Below are 14780 nucleotides of genomic sequence, written 5' to 3'. Positions count from 1 at the left end.
CATCCATATATTGAACTCGACCGAAGCTGCTTAAGCTGGGGACAAATTTGTACCCAGCAAACAACACCAGTGAGTCTATCATTCCATGGCCTCTTCTCGGACCTAACATAGATTGATCCTAATGGATTTCTATGCACCTTGTGAACCTTCCTTTGACATTTCAGCACAATTTTTCTGATAACTCTCGAGAAAAGTCACCCTTCCGAAAATCATCACGATGGACGATAACGACGATTATTCCGAGATATCGACGGACTTCAAAGACGAGGACTTACAGGACCAAACCATCGAATCCGATTCGGAGCTGGATATCGCAATAAACGAAGAATTGATCTCGAAGAGCCAGGAGGAAATCAAGAAGAGGATGACGTCTCTGAGTCTCCTCATTTCCGGACTTAAGGAACAACTCAGGAACGAGAAGGAACTATGGAGGCAGGAGATCGAATACGTCATAAACTGCCAAAATAGCTTCATGTCGCAGGCGATGTGCTTTCCACCAAACTACTGTAATGTAAGCTGGGAAGAACCCTCGGACTACCCCAGACGAATTTGCAGCTCATCCCGCAGCGATGAGGACATACCTTTGAGGTATGGCGATTGTAGATATCGCCATATGAAACTGACCAATTGTCGACGGGAGATGGAAATCGAGAATTACAGGAGAAAATTGCTGGAAGTCGAAAGTATGTGTACGATGGAACTCAACAGGGTGAAGAACAGCGTTCAGAGTCTTCAGGTGCTGCAGCAGGTCGCGGCAGAGTGGGACCAGGCGTCTGGAGATACAGGACACAAGCCTGTTCATCACAAGTCGATACAGTCGCCAGATGAAGGCGATGAAAATTCGCTGAAAAGCAGCGGTGATTTTAGTCCTACCGCTGAATCCCACGACACTGTTGAGGCTTAATTTGCGATAGTGAATAATAAATTTTTTTTTCGAAGAATGCTCTAATTCTTTCTATAAGAAAGGCGCTTATTACCAAAAATTAGAACTATCTAATCTTTGCTTACTAAGGTAAACTGTAGGCCCAGATCTGGTGGAAGAAACTGTAATGCCTACACCATAAATGGGGTCGAAGTGGTTTGTACTGGTTCTTCCGTTAGCATCATAAATGATTCAGAAGGCAAGAGATAAAAACTAAACATTTTTCTTTGAAAAAATATATTATTCATAACAGAGAACAGAATAAGCATATGGAAATTAATCGAAAACAGTCGAAACAAAACGATTGAAATAAATCCTAGTGCATCTGCATTGTAGACGAAGCACATCTTTGGTGGCACCATAGAGAAAGACTTCCTTTGTAGCTCTGCTACAGAGACATTGAACTTAAATAAGTGTTCATAGAGAGTCTCTATGTCTATGATTGAACTCTATGGGAACCCATAGAGTTATATTAGTGTTCTGTGGTTTAAGGCAGAGACCTTTCTCTATGGTTTGAAGTACAGAGAGTTCAGAGTCAAGAAACTAGAGAATCTCTATGCACTGCTACGTCGCAGTGTTGGCAACACAAATTGTAGAAACATTTGGTACAGTGAATTCATAGATGTATACTAACTTTTCCATGAGTGACTTTCGGTAAATCTAGTATGCAGAATTATTTATGACTTCTTCGAATAATAAGCAAAAGCCCTACGAAATTTCGCATAGGAACAACTAGTACCGCAGTCAACTAAATTATTGAAAAAAATTATATCAACACAACTGGCGGGATTTCACCTACAAGCCAAGTAATGAATCTATATAAAACTCATTTTGTCCAGATACAAAATTCCACTTTTTAACATCAAAACAAAAGTCAATCTTTCCCTCACTGTCTTCAGCTTCTTTCAACTTTCATTGAAGAGTAGTATAGCTCCCCCATCTTTTCACCCATTCTTATAGAATTCACTCTACTGGATAGTTTATCATTGATTGAGAAGTCATGCGAAATAAAATTTGGCAAAAGGAAAAATGAAAAACACTTTTTAACACAAGCTTTTATTTACTTAAATTAACGCTTTCCTCCAACACGTGGAGCTGCTTTTGCAACATTTTTGGCTGCCTTCTGCTTGGGTGCAGCCTTAGCCTTAGGTGCAGCAGTTGTCTTCTTGGCTGCCTTCTGTGATTTCTTCTGTTCTTTGGCAGCCCTGAAAAGAAAACGAGTCTCGTGAAATTATCGAACAACCAAATTAATCCAGCATCAATTCAGATTGTTCACTTCAAGTCCAAGGGAACTGAGAATAAGAATCTATTTAGGAAAACAATATATTCGATTCACATTCCACAACAATACAAACTATGCAAACCTCACTTCATGTGAGAACATATTGTTTTGGTTATAGGTTCTATTCTGAAAAGAACAGTGATCAAATATTGTTATCCTAAATGAAATCGACTAGGTTAGGATGGCAACTATAATCAATGAACTGACTCACCTAATAGCTTGTTCTCTCTGTGCTTTTCTTACTTCAGGCCGTTGATTTCTCTTGGCCATAATATCATTAAGAGAAGCTCCTACAATAGCTCTTTGGAATTTTTGCGTCCTCCTGGTACGTTTTTTTGTAGTTTCTTCCTCCTGACCCTTCTTGTGTTTCCTTCTGTAGAGGATTGTCCATGTTACCTTCCTTGGATTTCTCCTCATCAAATGGGCTCTTTCACATTTTGAGTTCAGGAAAGTGAATGACTAAAATCGATAAAAAATATTCGATGAGCATACAATCAAATTATAACCTTTCGACATATTTACCTTACCATCTACCTTAACTAAGGTTTTTCCATGGCCTGGGTATATTTTGTACCCACTGTACGCACACAATCCGATCCTGAAAAATAATAGATTGATAAGATACAATGAATAATCAGTTTTACGATATTATGGTAAACTTTATGTTTAGAATGGAGATTTTTGAGATAGAGACAGAAAAAAATTATTTAATACTTACTTCATTTTGAATGTATATGCTTAAGCAGCACTGCACTCAAATGAAAGAATCGACAAAATGACAGAACGCCACATGTCATGGAACCATAGAACCACAGAGATGCGTTTGATCTCAATGTTGCCAACTACCAAAATTACAAAAATTTATAACACTCCAGAGACAGTTTGCCTCTGTACACTCCTTGCATACTTGTTGAAATAGATTTACCTTATTTATTCACCGAAATAGAAAAATTCTTTGAATGACTGAAGATGATTTAACACTCAAGTAGTTTTCTAAAGATGACACCATGGAGGTGTGAGTATCTTTTCCTACCTCCATGATTCACACCAATATTCTATGATTGAAGATACAGATTTCAGAGAGCGCCTTATTTGAAAATTATTATTTCGTTTTTTTGCATTAATTCGTCACTAACCAATTCTTCAGGAAAGAATCCTTCACGAAGCATGAGATAATTGAGCAAGGGAAATTAAACTGGTTGCTATAACATCATAATCGTTGCGATACAAACAAAAACATTGTTTCTGGTGCGTTTAATGCAAATTTGATACGATGATTATTCCCTTAATATTTGAAGTTTTACTTTATTTGAACTCCTATTATTTCGGTTTTTTCGCTCTCTGTGAAATATCCATGTTTAGTCTGAAGTATTTGAATGGAAACAATGAATCAGAAAAATATCAAACCGACTTCAGCATACTAGCATTCATATGCATCATAGAAATATTCAGAGTTACTTTAGCAAGAAGAGGAAATCTTACAGAAAAGAGTGAGTAAAAGTACTCTGATCATACATTGAGATAAAAAATAACATTTTCAGGATGGACAGTTTTCATAGCTTTAATGTTAACGATCCCTTCCGGCGCTGGTTTAATGTTCTTAATCTTTCTTCAAACCAAGATACTCAGGCTGGAATATACTATTTGCCTGATCCAATTTGTTTTTGAAATATTGGAAATTGCGACTGGTATATTACTACTGCTTCCCTCAAATAAATCTTCCCAGTATTATTAGTGATAAATAATAGTATGTTAATATAAAACTGAATGCTTTATTCGAAATATAATATGTTTTAAGTACAGGAACTTTTTCATAGTGTAACAAGATTTCTTTCATACTCAAAAATTATGTATAAAGCTCGAACAGGAAAAAATAACATAAAATAAAACTGTCTAAAAATCATCATAAAATCATGCAAAAACACTGGAGGAAATGAACAATGATAATTATGAATATTACAATTTGAATGCATTGAAATTTTCAGTTAAATCCACTGTTACATCTTGTCCAACCATTAGAAATGTAGATCCGTTTAAGTTTTTGAAATATTCTTCCAAGAATGAGACTTTTTTTGGGCAAGTCTAAAAAAATAAATAACTTGGGTGTTTAGTACAATATCTGCAAAAGAAAGTTCATTTTACCTCTTCCACTAAATTATTAAATGAATTCTTATCAAAATGAACACAATCTTCATTTGTATGTAGACCAAAGTGTGTACAATCTTCAAAAACATCATTTATTGATTCATATATCAACAACTGCTTCAGGTCATGCAGAGGAAATTTCAAGTTCTTACTGCTATAAGCTACCGACATTATTTGGAGGGTTTTCCTGAAAAAAAATATGTTCTGAATAGTATGTATACTTATGTATGCACAATAATATTACCTTCTAACGACTGGAAGCTGTAATATAGATATACCTGCTAGTAAAGGCGTCAAATCTCTAATATATCTACACACTTTCACAAAATTTTTCCTCATATAATTAACAGCCATCAAGATTGCAGTCTTCACAATAGAAGTTCTGAAATTTTGTTTGTCAATCTTCTTTCCTTCTCCCAGGATCAGTAGCGTTAATGAATCAATTAATAACTCATAATCTATAAAACTAATGAAGGAAATACTTTTCAAGACAGAAAACTTTACCTAAACTTCGTGGGGAGACATATCAGTCTGAAGAGAATTTCTTCATTGCCCAAATTCAATATGAGATTCAAAGCTTCAAAGAATGGTCTGGATATATTTATGTGATTCAGGAATCTTTCCTCATAATGTGATGATGGAAATTTTTCAACTTGATCATACAAAATCAGTAAATTATTCAAACATTCCTGGAGAGTTTTTCTGTTTAAATGTGGATCAAAATGATATATGTCTTGATCACATGACCTAAAATTATTGAATTCTTCAACAGATAGATTAACTAATCAACACAACTCACTGACAACTATACTCTTACAAATTTGAATATTGAAATGGGTTTGACTTACCAATATGCAGAATAAGCATGAAATCTGACCATTGGTTCTAATAAACTTATGGCTTGTGATCGGGAAACATTCTGTATGATCATATCTTGTCGGACTGCCCTTAATCTATCTGTTATAAAATCATATTTCGTTAACCAAGAATATCTTGTGTCTTCTATCACACTAAAAATTGGATCTTAATGAAAACAATCAACCTTGAGAAACAGATACATCAGTTTTCGAAATCAAAATAACTTGATAATATTTCAAAGTTTAAGAGCTGGACGAACTTTGATAACATACTTACTGAATTAGCTTACTTTTCAAGCAAAAATTTTACAGTTTTCAAGAGGACATCAGGAGGCCTTAGAAAGTTTTCATTGGTCATAAATTTTCCTGCTGCGGATCTATTATACATTTTAACAGCCCTATTTGGGTCAACTAAGGGATTCCTTTTTTCGGTGCCTGGCACCATTTCGAATACGTGTAGCAATTTTTCTCTTTGCCTCCTTCAAGAACAGAAAAATTGGATAGGATGAGTGGAATGAGGAAGGATTAAAAATTGTCTTACATTTTCATTTCTTCGATAGGGCACATCGTTTCACATTTTCCAGTCGCATATTTTGTATTCATCATTAGAATATAATAATTGGAAAATGAAAGCAATACGAAATAAATATTATTTGATTAAAATAATTTTCAAAATTTGTTTGACAACTATCAAAAGTTCCTAACCTTAATTGGGAAAATAGTGAAAACACAGAATTTCATTTTAATTAGTTTAGGTCTATCTTCCATAGGTCTACCCATAATTTGAATATGATTAATTGATTAAATTGCCATGATTGTGGCAGTACGAAAGGAACAAATGTGGACTCTTCATTGTATGAAATCCAATTTTTCAAACCTGGAGTTAACTATTTTGTAGAATAATCAATAGAAAAATTCACTAAAGAGTAGGTGCAGTTTGATTTTGTTGACAACTAGATTACATGTCAAATACTTCAAAACAGTCGGGTTATCATTGGTTGACGTGTATGTATACGGTCTCAGAAACAACTTTGAATTTTTTATGAGAAAAAGGTTTATTTCGTATCGAATTTTCCAACATATAAACAACTGATAAAATGGAAGTTGTAGCATCTTTATTCGATGATGTGAAACGTATGAATAAAAGACAGGTGAGGTGTGAAAAATAACCATACCTTACCTATTTTGACAACATATTCGAACCAATTTTTAGTTTATATACCAAGTTTTGAGTTTTGGTATGATAGTATCATCGGCTCTGATGATATGGAAAGGACTTATGGTAGTAACTGGAAGTGAAAGTCCTATTGTAGTTGTATTATCAGGTAGTATGGAACCCGCATTTCACAGAGGGGACTTATTATTTTTAACAAACTACCCAGAAGAGCCAGTTCGTGTTGGTGAAATTGTAGTATTTAAAGTTGAAGGAAGAGACATTCCGATAGTTCATAGGGTTCTGAAGTTGCATGAGAAGTGAGTGGGTCATCATGATTTTGTATAGTAATGTAGCTTGGTTGAGTACCATTATTTATTTCAGGGAAAACGGTACAATTAAGTTCCTTACGAAAGGAGACAACAATAGTGTAGATGATAGAGGGTTATATGCACCTGGTCAACTATGGTTGACTAAAGATGATGTTGTAGGAAGAGCTCGAGGATTCTTACCATATGTTGGAATGGTCACAATTATGATGAATGAATACCCTAATTTCAAGGTAATGATTAACAGCAACAGACTTTAAGAATTTAATGACTTATGGACAATTTAAAATTTCCATGTAACAAAAAATAGTCATCTTGTGCTTATGAATGTATGGTACTGAAAATTTCAGGCAGATCTAACAAACTTTTCTCTTTTTCAGATTGGTGTACTTGCTTGCTTAGCTTTTTATGTTCTTATTCATCGGGAATAAGTACTAGTTTTGTATTTATTACTTTAAATATAAAATTTGTTTCTATATTGTATTTTTATTCATTGGATTTGTAATCATTCTGGCTGAATTTTCATTCAGCATGTTTCCTTACATCATCAGCGTATCGTAAAATACTCAGCACAGGACATCCAATATATTCAGATTCACTTAACGTGCCATCCAAAGAAGGAGAATATTCGAAATTCAAATTTTAAGTGACGGTCTCAGACTTCCGTCAGTGATATCTCTGACTTCCGTTCGAAAATATTTTGAAGCGATCAATATTTTGTTTTAGTTTGTTGGGCACACTGAAATTGACAGGGGGAGTTGACGTTAGAGTAGTTTATTTTTCCCGCCTTTAAAACCAAAGATCTAATCTTTGTTTAAAACTATTCAATACAACAAATTTTTGTGTGAAATGCATAACTTTAAAGAAATATGCAGGAAATATTTTGGTAGTAGTGACTTCTATGAAATTTTGAAAGTTCCCAAAACCGCCTCTCAAAAAGAGAGTGAGTATAATATTAACATTCGCTTGGATAGCTATTCTCAGTGATTTTTGTGTGAAACTCAAATAATTTTCAGTTAAAAAAGCGTACCACAAACTATCACTGATCGTCCACCCTGATAGAGTCGACGAAGCCGACAAACTTACCGCTAATGAAAAATTTAAGGTCCTTGGAAAAATCCATTTCATTCTGCAAAATGAACAGAGGCGAAAAATATATGATAGTGGTGGTGAATTCGATGAGGGTGAAGACATAGAATGTAACTGGATGGACTATTGGAGAAACATTTTCAAAAAAATCAGTATTAAGGAAATCGAAAATTATGAGAAAGAATATATTGGATCTGATACTGAGTACAAGGATATTAAACAAGCTTACGAAATGAGTAAGGGAAATATGACGAAAATGATGGATTTTATTCCATTCGGAAGGCCAGAAAGTGAACCCCGAATTATTGAAATTGTCAAAGGGATGGTTGACCGTGGGGAAGTCGTGGAATATGATGAATTTTTCAATGAACCAGCCCGAAAGAAGAGGCAAAGGCACATGAAATACCAGAGAGAAAAAGACGAAATAACAGAAGACCAAAGTGAGTTATCCAACTCAAATAGGAAATTTTTTTGATTGAAATACATGTATTCTGTTCCAGTGAACGATCTAGAAAAAAATGCTAATGAAATTCGACAACGCTGTTGTGATAGGTTTGTCAACCTATTGTCTTCTTTGGAGAACAAATATGAAAATTCAAAAAGGAAGGCTATAACTCCAGATGGGGGCAGTCCTAAAAAAAGGAGGAGTTCAAGAAGAAATAAATGATCTGTTGTAATTTTGATTTAATTCAATCTCTTCCGACATGAATATATATATTATTTTTTTATTGATTGATGATTGATTATGTTGTTTAGTTCTCAGAATGACCCATCACTTGCGATTGATTTTTTTTTTTGTAATTAATAGTAAAAGTTCAGAAGGCTAAACATTTTTATTCAATTCAATAGTAGTTGTACTTTTAATAAATGAATGTATCGATATAAATTATAAAAAATCAGAGGCTGATTTGATTCAATGAAAATATTTCCATGGGCTTGGAAGCGTAAGGGACGGGGTGGTCACAATAACCCTCATACAGACATTTAAATTGACCTAAAAAAAACACCTGGTCTCGACAACGAATATTCCCTAAAATTGGGATAGGGTAACTTTCAGCATGGATGACATTTACTTCCAGTTTCATAATCAAATTTAAAGTCACTTTAAGCTTAAAGGAAGCTTTAAAATTAAAGGTTTGATTATGAAACCGGCCGTTATGCTTTTTGTTTATATGGTGGATGCGCTTTATTAAGATACAGTCATTGATGTCCAAAATTGTTTACAATAGTCTCTAAATGGGTTCTTCAGTTGCTAACAAAGAGCAACTATTTTGAAATACTCCCGTTTTTCATGAAATCTTTTATAGAATATCACTGGTTTGTATTTCGAAGGTAATAAATTCAAGGAGGTTGTAAATTCAATAAAAATAGTCATATACTTCATAAAATATTTAATCATAAATAGAAAATATTAATATATTTCATAAATAATAATTTACATTTTCACAAATAGTTTACTATACAAGTTATGTACATTAAATTACAGTAAATACATGTTACTAGAAAACATTTCCACAATTGTTCGAAGTATGTGGATTAGCAGAAATTGTCTTCCTCAACATTGAAAACAATCGGAAAATATGCTGGAAATCACTGGCCATATTTGATGAAAACCTACTTACTTACAAAATTATCACCCAATAAAGAGAACCTCAAAACGACACGCTCGATCCAATCCTTCTAAAATTGGACGAAAACACCGCATCAAATATAATTGAAGACAATCGATCTTCGGAAGAAAATATTCACGAGGTTCTTTAATATGAATATCACTTATTGAAGAATCTTAGGGTAGAAGATATCAACCAGGCTGTATAACATTTTCCCATACCAATGCACCCCTATCGTTGGTTTAATGAACGATCTAGAAGTGTTCCAACCGGTTATGGGTCGACTAATTAGAGACCAAAGTTTTCGTAAACCTTCTTTCATGTTATGAATAAGCCTCAAGGGCCCGTAAGCCAAGTGGGCTAAAGCTTGACTATTCACAACAGCGTAACAAGAAGCCAAAACGTCGTTCACCACAACTGTTCCAGCCTCAGTCAGAGGGGCGTACAAGCCCTTCCTTAAAACTTGTTCAATTTCAACTATAACATCTTCTTGAAGTCCATTTTTTGAGTCACTTGTTAACATTATATCACTAGGTCTTAGGTCACCGGCGTAAACTATCCTGTTAGTTTTCAAACTACCGCTTAGCACTAAATGGGTTGGGGTAACAGTGAGTGTTTTTCCGGATTTTAAGGTTATCATCACAAACTGTCGGATCTCCTCTGGATCGTAATGTAGGAACAGTAGGACATCGCTGAAGGTGAGCTGGAATGTGGATGGGTCAAGAGAAAGGATCTTCTCCCCTATTTTAAGGTCTGGAAGTCTCTTGGTGATCCCTTCAGAGGTGAGGACTGTAGTCTCAGCAGAAAAACATCCGCCATATTTCGCAGCTTGGGAAGATTCTGAAAGAAAAAAAAAGAATAAATTTTGGGTTGGGTTCAAAAGAAAATAGGAAGCAATGAATTTCAACTTTTTCAAGATATCAGAGCAGTGTTCGACTTGTTTTGAATCCAGTCCTTACATTCTGGAAAATATTTCCACGAAATTCTTTTCTGAGGCAGATTCAGAGTCAGCAAATAAAGTTTTGTGTCTGTGTTTGTCTATATAATCTGAAAAGACACGCTGCAAGTCTATTTATAATCTATCGAGATCAATTTTAGCACAATAATTATGCGGATTATAACTGGATATTGTTATTTGATTTCTGAAAAACTGCGGTAGAAATGGTAGAAATGATAAAAAAGATCGGATTCGCATGAAAAACATAAGAAATTTCAACCTCTATATCCGATTTTTTTGCAAGTGAGCAGGTACGAAATGAGAAGCCTCGTCATAGACGGGCAGTCATTTTCGTAGACATATCGAAGTATCCATATAAATTTTCATCATAACATCAGCTTTATCTTATGCGATATTAATTTACAAGTCAATAGAAACCGAACCAATTTACATAACAAAAACAAAGTGAAAACCACTCCTTTGAAATGGTAGATTTTATCGATCATATTTATGGTGACAGTTTAGCTGATTGTCAACTTTTTCAGCGAACGACTACCATGGGCGATGTCCCCTGTGCCATTGTAAAGACATAGGTCAGCTTATTTTATATTTGCTGTTTATGCCATGGTATTCACATCGGAGATTCATGCATTGATTTATTGCGGATTTATTTCTGATGCGATTAAATGATATGGGGTAGGTCGGAGGTACTTAATGTAACATGGTTTACTCCAAAAAAAAACACCGAAGGCGATCAAACGATCAACGGAAATTTAAATTGTTTGGTTTACGAATTTCATAAAAAGTTTGTCTAGCTAGGTAGATTTATAGAAATACTCATTAGTGTATTGATGTTTGCCGACGCTGTAGTTTCAGGCTGCAAGGAATATAACGGACTGAATCTATGCAGGCAGCCATAAGCAAAAATGTATTTAGGGTTGCGCACTGAAATGCTAGATTTGAAAGTAAAAATGCAGTAAGGATGTAGAAGTGGTTAAAGAAAATGCAAGTGGAAATTTCAAATATTTCAATAATTTACTGACAGAAAATGTGAGTCTAAATTCTTTCTGTACTTTTTTTGCTCTTAATTTTTCAGATTTTGTATAAGCAGATGATAAGTTAACGTGAATAGTTATGATTCGTATATATATTCTTAAAAGAATCTTTGCATATTTCCTGACATTGTTCTGCCAGAAATGCAGTTTGAATGGAAAAAATTGGTAATTTCTGCCTAAATCTCACAAAGCTTTTTTGAGAGCTTTCTCACAGGACAACAGTTTCTAAAGGGTGATGAACGGTACAAACCAAAATATTGTCATCATCTGCGAGGACTTAATTTGATGTTTAAACCTGTAAGATCTACCAGGAATAGGACAGATCACGTACGAATCTGAAGTGTTGGCAAATTCTAGCAAACAGAATGAAGGAATTCAAAAGAGGATTCAAAAGACGAATGTTGGGCCGTCGTCAACCTCAATCTTTCCAAGGACCATTTGACATCTTTCTGAACAAACATCTATGCTAGTTTTCTTCACAAGCCATGAGCCAATATACCTAATCTAGACTCAGGTGCAGGGTCGGTTGTTTTAGCTATTGTAAAGCGATTACAACGGTTTAAGACTGAACCGGGAATAACTGGTGTTTATTTAACTGCATTTCTGTCAAGATTCTGTTTGTAGATACGGAGATTTCGTCAGGGTATTATATTCGTATCTTCTCAACCTGTCGTCGCAAGATTTTTCTGAAGAATCGGCAGGGCCAACCTCGTGGTTGGCAGAGGAAAAATAACTTCTCCACCAATTATAATAGTTACGAATTGAGCGAGAAATTCATGATTGGTGTTCGACGTCTTTAGATATCTGAATCATGAATGGCGAAATAGATATTATACAGGGTGTGCAAGTTATCTCTGGCCAAATTTCACAGAGTAAATCTACAAGTTATATCCAAAAATGTTTTTATAAGTACAGTACCTACAGTACAATTACATGTCTGATATTCTGTAGAGTTTAAGCTATGTCTTGTTTTGAATGAAAAATTGTGAAACGTCACTCAGATACTTGAACCATACTAGGACTTCTTCGTTGCAAATTGCCTGTATACAGGGTGAGTCTTTGACTTGTACAAATATTTTAACAGTATATTCTTGAGGTTAGAAGAAACTCTTCTTTCCTCTAATCTTTTTTCCGAATCGGCTCGGCTTAAAAGATACAGGCTGTTGAAAAACCATGAAAAAAAGGTATTTTTAGTTCTATCCCACAAACGGTTTCATCGAATTAAATAAATTTCGGAATGTAGTTTTTCATTTCTTTGATGAATCTTTTTCGAACACAAGGTATCACCCACGTCTTCCAGTTTTCTCATTATGACCATAACATACCATAAAAATACCAAAAATTAAAAGAACCCAACTCTTGAAACTAAGTTGGACACTAAATAATGAATATTTGAATGTTTTGTGAAATAAAAGTATTTTTCATCATTTATCGTATAATGCGCCGTTTTCGAGTAATTTGATGTTCAAAAATTAAAAAGTATCTTTGAAATTTAAAAAATTGGGTACTTTGGCTGAACACAACTGTGTGTAAAAGATCCACAGATATGTTGTGTCACAGATTTAGCTAGTTATTCCGAAGGTAATAACACAGCTCATTTTGAAAACTTAAAATGGCTATATCTTTTTATTAGAGCCGAATAGAAAAAAATGGTATAGGAAAAAAGTGTTTCTTTTCACCTCAAGAATCTACTGTTGAAATATCTGTACGAGTCAAAGACTCATCCTGTATATCACGTTGGGAAATTTGGAAAGAGATAACTCTATGGTCTTCGCTATTTGGAACCATCGAAAAACCCATTTCTATGCTGGGGTTTTACCCTTTATTCTACAGATGATTGGTTGGAAATATCTAAAAACTATTGTAATATTCGTATTTATGGGTTTAGATCCACGAAACCTCCTCCATTCTTAAAAGCGGTCTCCATTCAAGTTGAACAGCGACAGGTGATTCCAGGAAACACTCGCACACAAAAAACCGCATAATTAGTATCAATACAACATTAAGCATCACCTGAAGATGTTGGAATAGACGCTAAAGAGTCCAACCGAAAGGCGACCGCATCTAAAAAAACCATAGGCACCTTTATGGAAAGTTCCTCTTGCGGTTATCTGTTCAGAGCATAGATAAAACGGCCTACTAAAGTTAATTTGAAGCTATAAAACTAGCAGCAAATGTCAAAGCAGATAAGATCGGAGATGTATCGCTTTCAAGTGCCGTCCCCAGCGTGTTCAAGAAAAGCCTGGGCGTCCAAAATAACAAATGACCGGCTCGTTTGGATTTGATGATAATGCGGTGCAACTTGCTGAGATTGGGGGCCGTTTGGAAATTAAATATCCTGGTAAAAGATTAACCTTACATTTATACCCAAACCGGTTCAACTCACTGTTCTTTCCCATCCTCTTTTGGCGAACGGGTATGCTGGCGCATACTTTTACGAAGATATGTTTTGAATCATCATATCCAATGTTCGATGACTCTTCACACTTTGCTTTTCTTGACGTCAGAGCTGATTATCATGGTGGATGATCGACCAGTCCTCGGATTATGGCGTATCGTGAAAAATATACTGCGCCAACCCGAAAAATCAAAGAATCTAGATTTTTTCGGTTTCCTGAAGAGCTGTATCTTTCTGAGAAAATCCGATGCCTATAATTACCAAAATTTCAACTCCCCTTGCTCTTTTTCTTCCGGAGTTGGACTATGTACGTACGGTCGGACATAATTGATAGTATTTATACAGGGCGAGTCTTTGACTCGTACTAATATTTTAACAGTAAATTCTTGAGGTCAAAAGAAACAAATTTACCTTCAGAAAAACTAGCTGAATCTGTGACACTACATATCTGTGGATCTCCTAAACAGAGTTGTATTCAGCCAAAGTACCCAAATTTCCCAAATTTCACACATACTTTTTTATTTTTGAACATCAAATTACTCGAATTCCATGCATTGTACGAGAAAATATGAGGAATACTTTTATTTCACAAAACATTCAAATATTCATTAGATAGCGTTCAATTTAGTTTCAAGAGTTGGGTTCTTCGAATTTTTGTTATTTTTATGGTACGTTATGGTCATAAGGAGAAAACTGGAAGACGTGGGTGATATCTTATGTCCGAAAAAGATTCATCAAGTAAATGAAAAACTATATTCCGAAAATCATTTCATTCGATGAAATCGTTTGTGAGATAGAACTAAAAATAACATTTTTTTTATGGTTTTTCAACAGCCTGTATCTTTTAAACCAAGGTGATTCGGAAAAAATGGTAGAGGAGAAAAATGATTCTTTGGACTCCAATAATCTACTGTTAAAATATTTCTACGAGTCAAAGACTCACCCTGTATATACCAGATACGTAGAACAGTCTTTCATGTTAGTGTAAAGGGGTCGTATCCAT

At 34.7% G+C, this 14780-nt stretch overlaps 7 protein-coding genes across 7 annotated transcripts in view; 4 read left to right on the top strand and 3 right to left on the bottom strand.

Moving 5' to 3' along the window:
- The first annotated feature begins 50 nt into the window (after nt 1-50).
- LOC123315774 lies at nt 51-938 on the top strand. Its single transcript, XM_044901622.1, has 2 exons — nt 51-69; nt 165-938. Exon 2 carries the CDS (start codon nt 218-220, stop codon nt 902-904), a length of 687 nt encoding a protein of 228 aa, XP_044757557.1. The 5' UTR covers nt 51-69; nt 165-217; the 3' UTR covers nt 905-938.
- A 1024-nt stretch (nt 939-1962) lies between these two features.
- Nucleotides 1963-3026, bottom strand: LOC123315134 (60S ribosomal protein L24). The gene is made up of 4 exons (XM_044900710.1): nt 2923-3026; nt 2727-2802; nt 2416-2663; nt 1963-2127 (listed from the first exon to the last, which is right to left on the bottom strand). The coding sequence occupies exons 1-4, from the start codon at nt 2925-2927 to the stop codon at nt 1992-1994; spliced, it is 465 nt and encodes a 154-aa protein (XP_044756645.1). The 5' UTR covers nt 2928-3026; the 3' UTR covers nt 1963-1991.
- A 280-nt stretch (nt 3027-3306) lies between these two features.
- Nucleotides 3307-4004, top strand: LOC123315623 (transmembrane protein 216-like). The gene is made up of 2 exons (XM_044901380.1): nt 3307-3694; nt 3746-4004. The coding sequence occupies exons 1-2, from the start codon at nt 3478-3480 to the stop codon at nt 3937-3939; spliced, it is 411 nt and encodes a 136-aa protein (XP_044757315.1). The 5' UTR covers nt 3307-3477; the 3' UTR covers nt 3940-4004.
- A 318-nt stretch (nt 4005-4322) lies between these two features.
- On the bottom strand, nt 4323-5910 carry LOC123315184 (germinal-center associated nuclear protein). The gene is made up of 6 exons (XM_044900780.1): nt 5748-5910; nt 5497-5685; nt 5198-5359; nt 4854-5096; nt 4594-4731; nt 4323-4536 (listed from the first exon to the last, which is right to left on the bottom strand). Exons 1-6 carry the CDS (start codon nt 5810-5812, stop codon nt 4338-4340), a joined length of 996 nt encoding a protein of 331 aa, XP_044756715.1. The 5' UTR covers nt 5813-5910; the 3' UTR covers nt 4323-4337.
- A 265-nt stretch (nt 5911-6175) lies between these two features.
- On the top strand, nt 6176-7164 carry LOC123315173 (signal peptidase complex catalytic subunit SEC11A). Its single transcript, XM_044900770.1, has 4 exons — nt 6176-6357; nt 6420-6679; nt 6744-6921; nt 7069-7164. Exons 1-4 carry the CDS (start codon nt 6304-6306, stop codon nt 7117-7119), a joined length of 543 nt encoding a protein of 180 aa, XP_044756705.1. The 5' UTR covers nt 6176-6303; the 3' UTR covers nt 7120-7164.
- A 277-nt stretch (nt 7165-7441) lies between these two features.
- LOC123315113 (J domain-containing protein CG6693-like) lies at nt 7442-8673 on the top strand. Its single transcript, XM_044900686.1, has 3 exons — nt 7442-7631; nt 7705-8217; nt 8278-8673. Exons 1-3 carry the CDS (start codon nt 7538-7540, stop codon nt 8442-8444), a joined length of 774 nt encoding a protein of 257 aa, XP_044756621.1. The 5' UTR covers nt 7442-7537; the 3' UTR covers nt 8445-8673.
- Nucleotides 8674-9153: 480 nt separating this feature from the next.
- LOC123315609 (tiggy-winkle hedgehog protein) overlaps nt 9154-14780 on the bottom strand; it is a 38027-nt gene continuing 32400 nt past the window's right edge. The window contains exon 3 of the mRNA XM_044901367.1: nt 9154-10227. Coding sequence (XP_044757302.1) covers nt 9551-10227 — 677 coding nt within the window. The 3' untranslated portion in view covers nt 9154-9550. The remainder of the gene's footprint in view (nt 10228-14780) is intronic.

Source organism: Coccinella septempunctata, chromosome 6 (assembly GCF_907165205.1).
Source record: "Coccinella septempunctata chromosome 6, icCocSept1.1, whole genome shotgun sequence".
In the NCBI taxonomy this organism is placed as follows: domain Eukaryota; kingdom Metazoa; phylum Arthropoda; class Insecta; order Coleoptera; family Coccinellidae; genus Coccinella; species Coccinella septempunctata.
This window is presented reverse-complemented; position numbering and strand designations above follow the sequence as displayed.

Coding starts and splice junctions, on each gene's coding strand:
- LOC123315134 (XM_044900710.1), bottom strand. Junction 2,664..2,726: donor TAGTTAAGGTAGATGGTAAG/GTAAATATGTCG, acceptor TATCGATTTTAG/TCATTCACTTTCCTGAACTC. Junction 2,128..2,415: donor CAGAGAGAACAAGCTATTAG/GTGAGTCAGTTC, acceptor TTTTCTTTTCAG/GGCTGCCAAAGAACAGAAGA.
- LOC123315184 (XM_044900780.1), bottom strand. CDS start 5,812: ATGATGAATACAAAATATGCGACTGGAAAATGTGAAACGATGTGCCCT. Junction 5,686..5,747: donor CCTATCGAAGAAATGAAAAT/GTAAGACAATTT, acceptor CTGTTCTTGAAG/GAGGCAAAGAGAAAAATTGC. Junction 5,097..5,197: donor CATGCTTATTCTGCATATTG/GTAAGTCAAACC, acceptor CAATAATTTTAG/GTCATGTGATCAAGACATAT.
- LOC123315173 (XM_044900770.1), top strand. CDS start 6,304: ATGGAAGTTGTAGCATCTTTATTCGATGATGTGAAACGTATGAATAAA. Junction 6,358..6,419: donor AACGTATGAATAAAAGACAG/GTGAGGTGTGAA, acceptor ACCAATTTTTAG/TTTATATACCAAGTTTTGAG. Junction 6,922..7,068: donor ATGAATACCCTAATTTCAAG/GTAATGATTAAC, acceptor TCTCTTTTTCAG/ATTGGTGTACTTGCTTGCTT.
- LOC123315623 (XM_044901380.1), top strand. CDS start 3,478: ATGATTATTCCCTTAATATTTGAAGTTTTACTTTATTTGAACTCCTAT. Junction 3,695..3,745: donor AGGAAATCTTACAGAAAAGA/GTGAGTAAAAGT, acceptor TAACATTTTCAG/GATGGACAGTTTTCATAGCT.
- LOC123315113 (XM_044900686.1), top strand. CDS start 7,538: ATGCATAACTTTAAAGAAATATGCAGGAAATATTTTGGTAGTAGTGAC. Junction 7,632..7,704: donor AACCGCCTCTCAAAAAGAGA/GTGAGTATAATA, acceptor AATAATTTTCAG/TTAAAAAAGCGTACCACAAA. Junction 8,218..8,277: donor CGAAATAACAGAAGACCAAA/GTGAGTTATCCA, acceptor ATTCTGTTCCAG/TGAACGATCTAGAAAAAAAT.
- LOC123315774 (XM_044901622.1), top strand. CDS start 218: ATGGACGATAACGACGATTATTCCGAGATATCGACGGACTTCAAAGAC.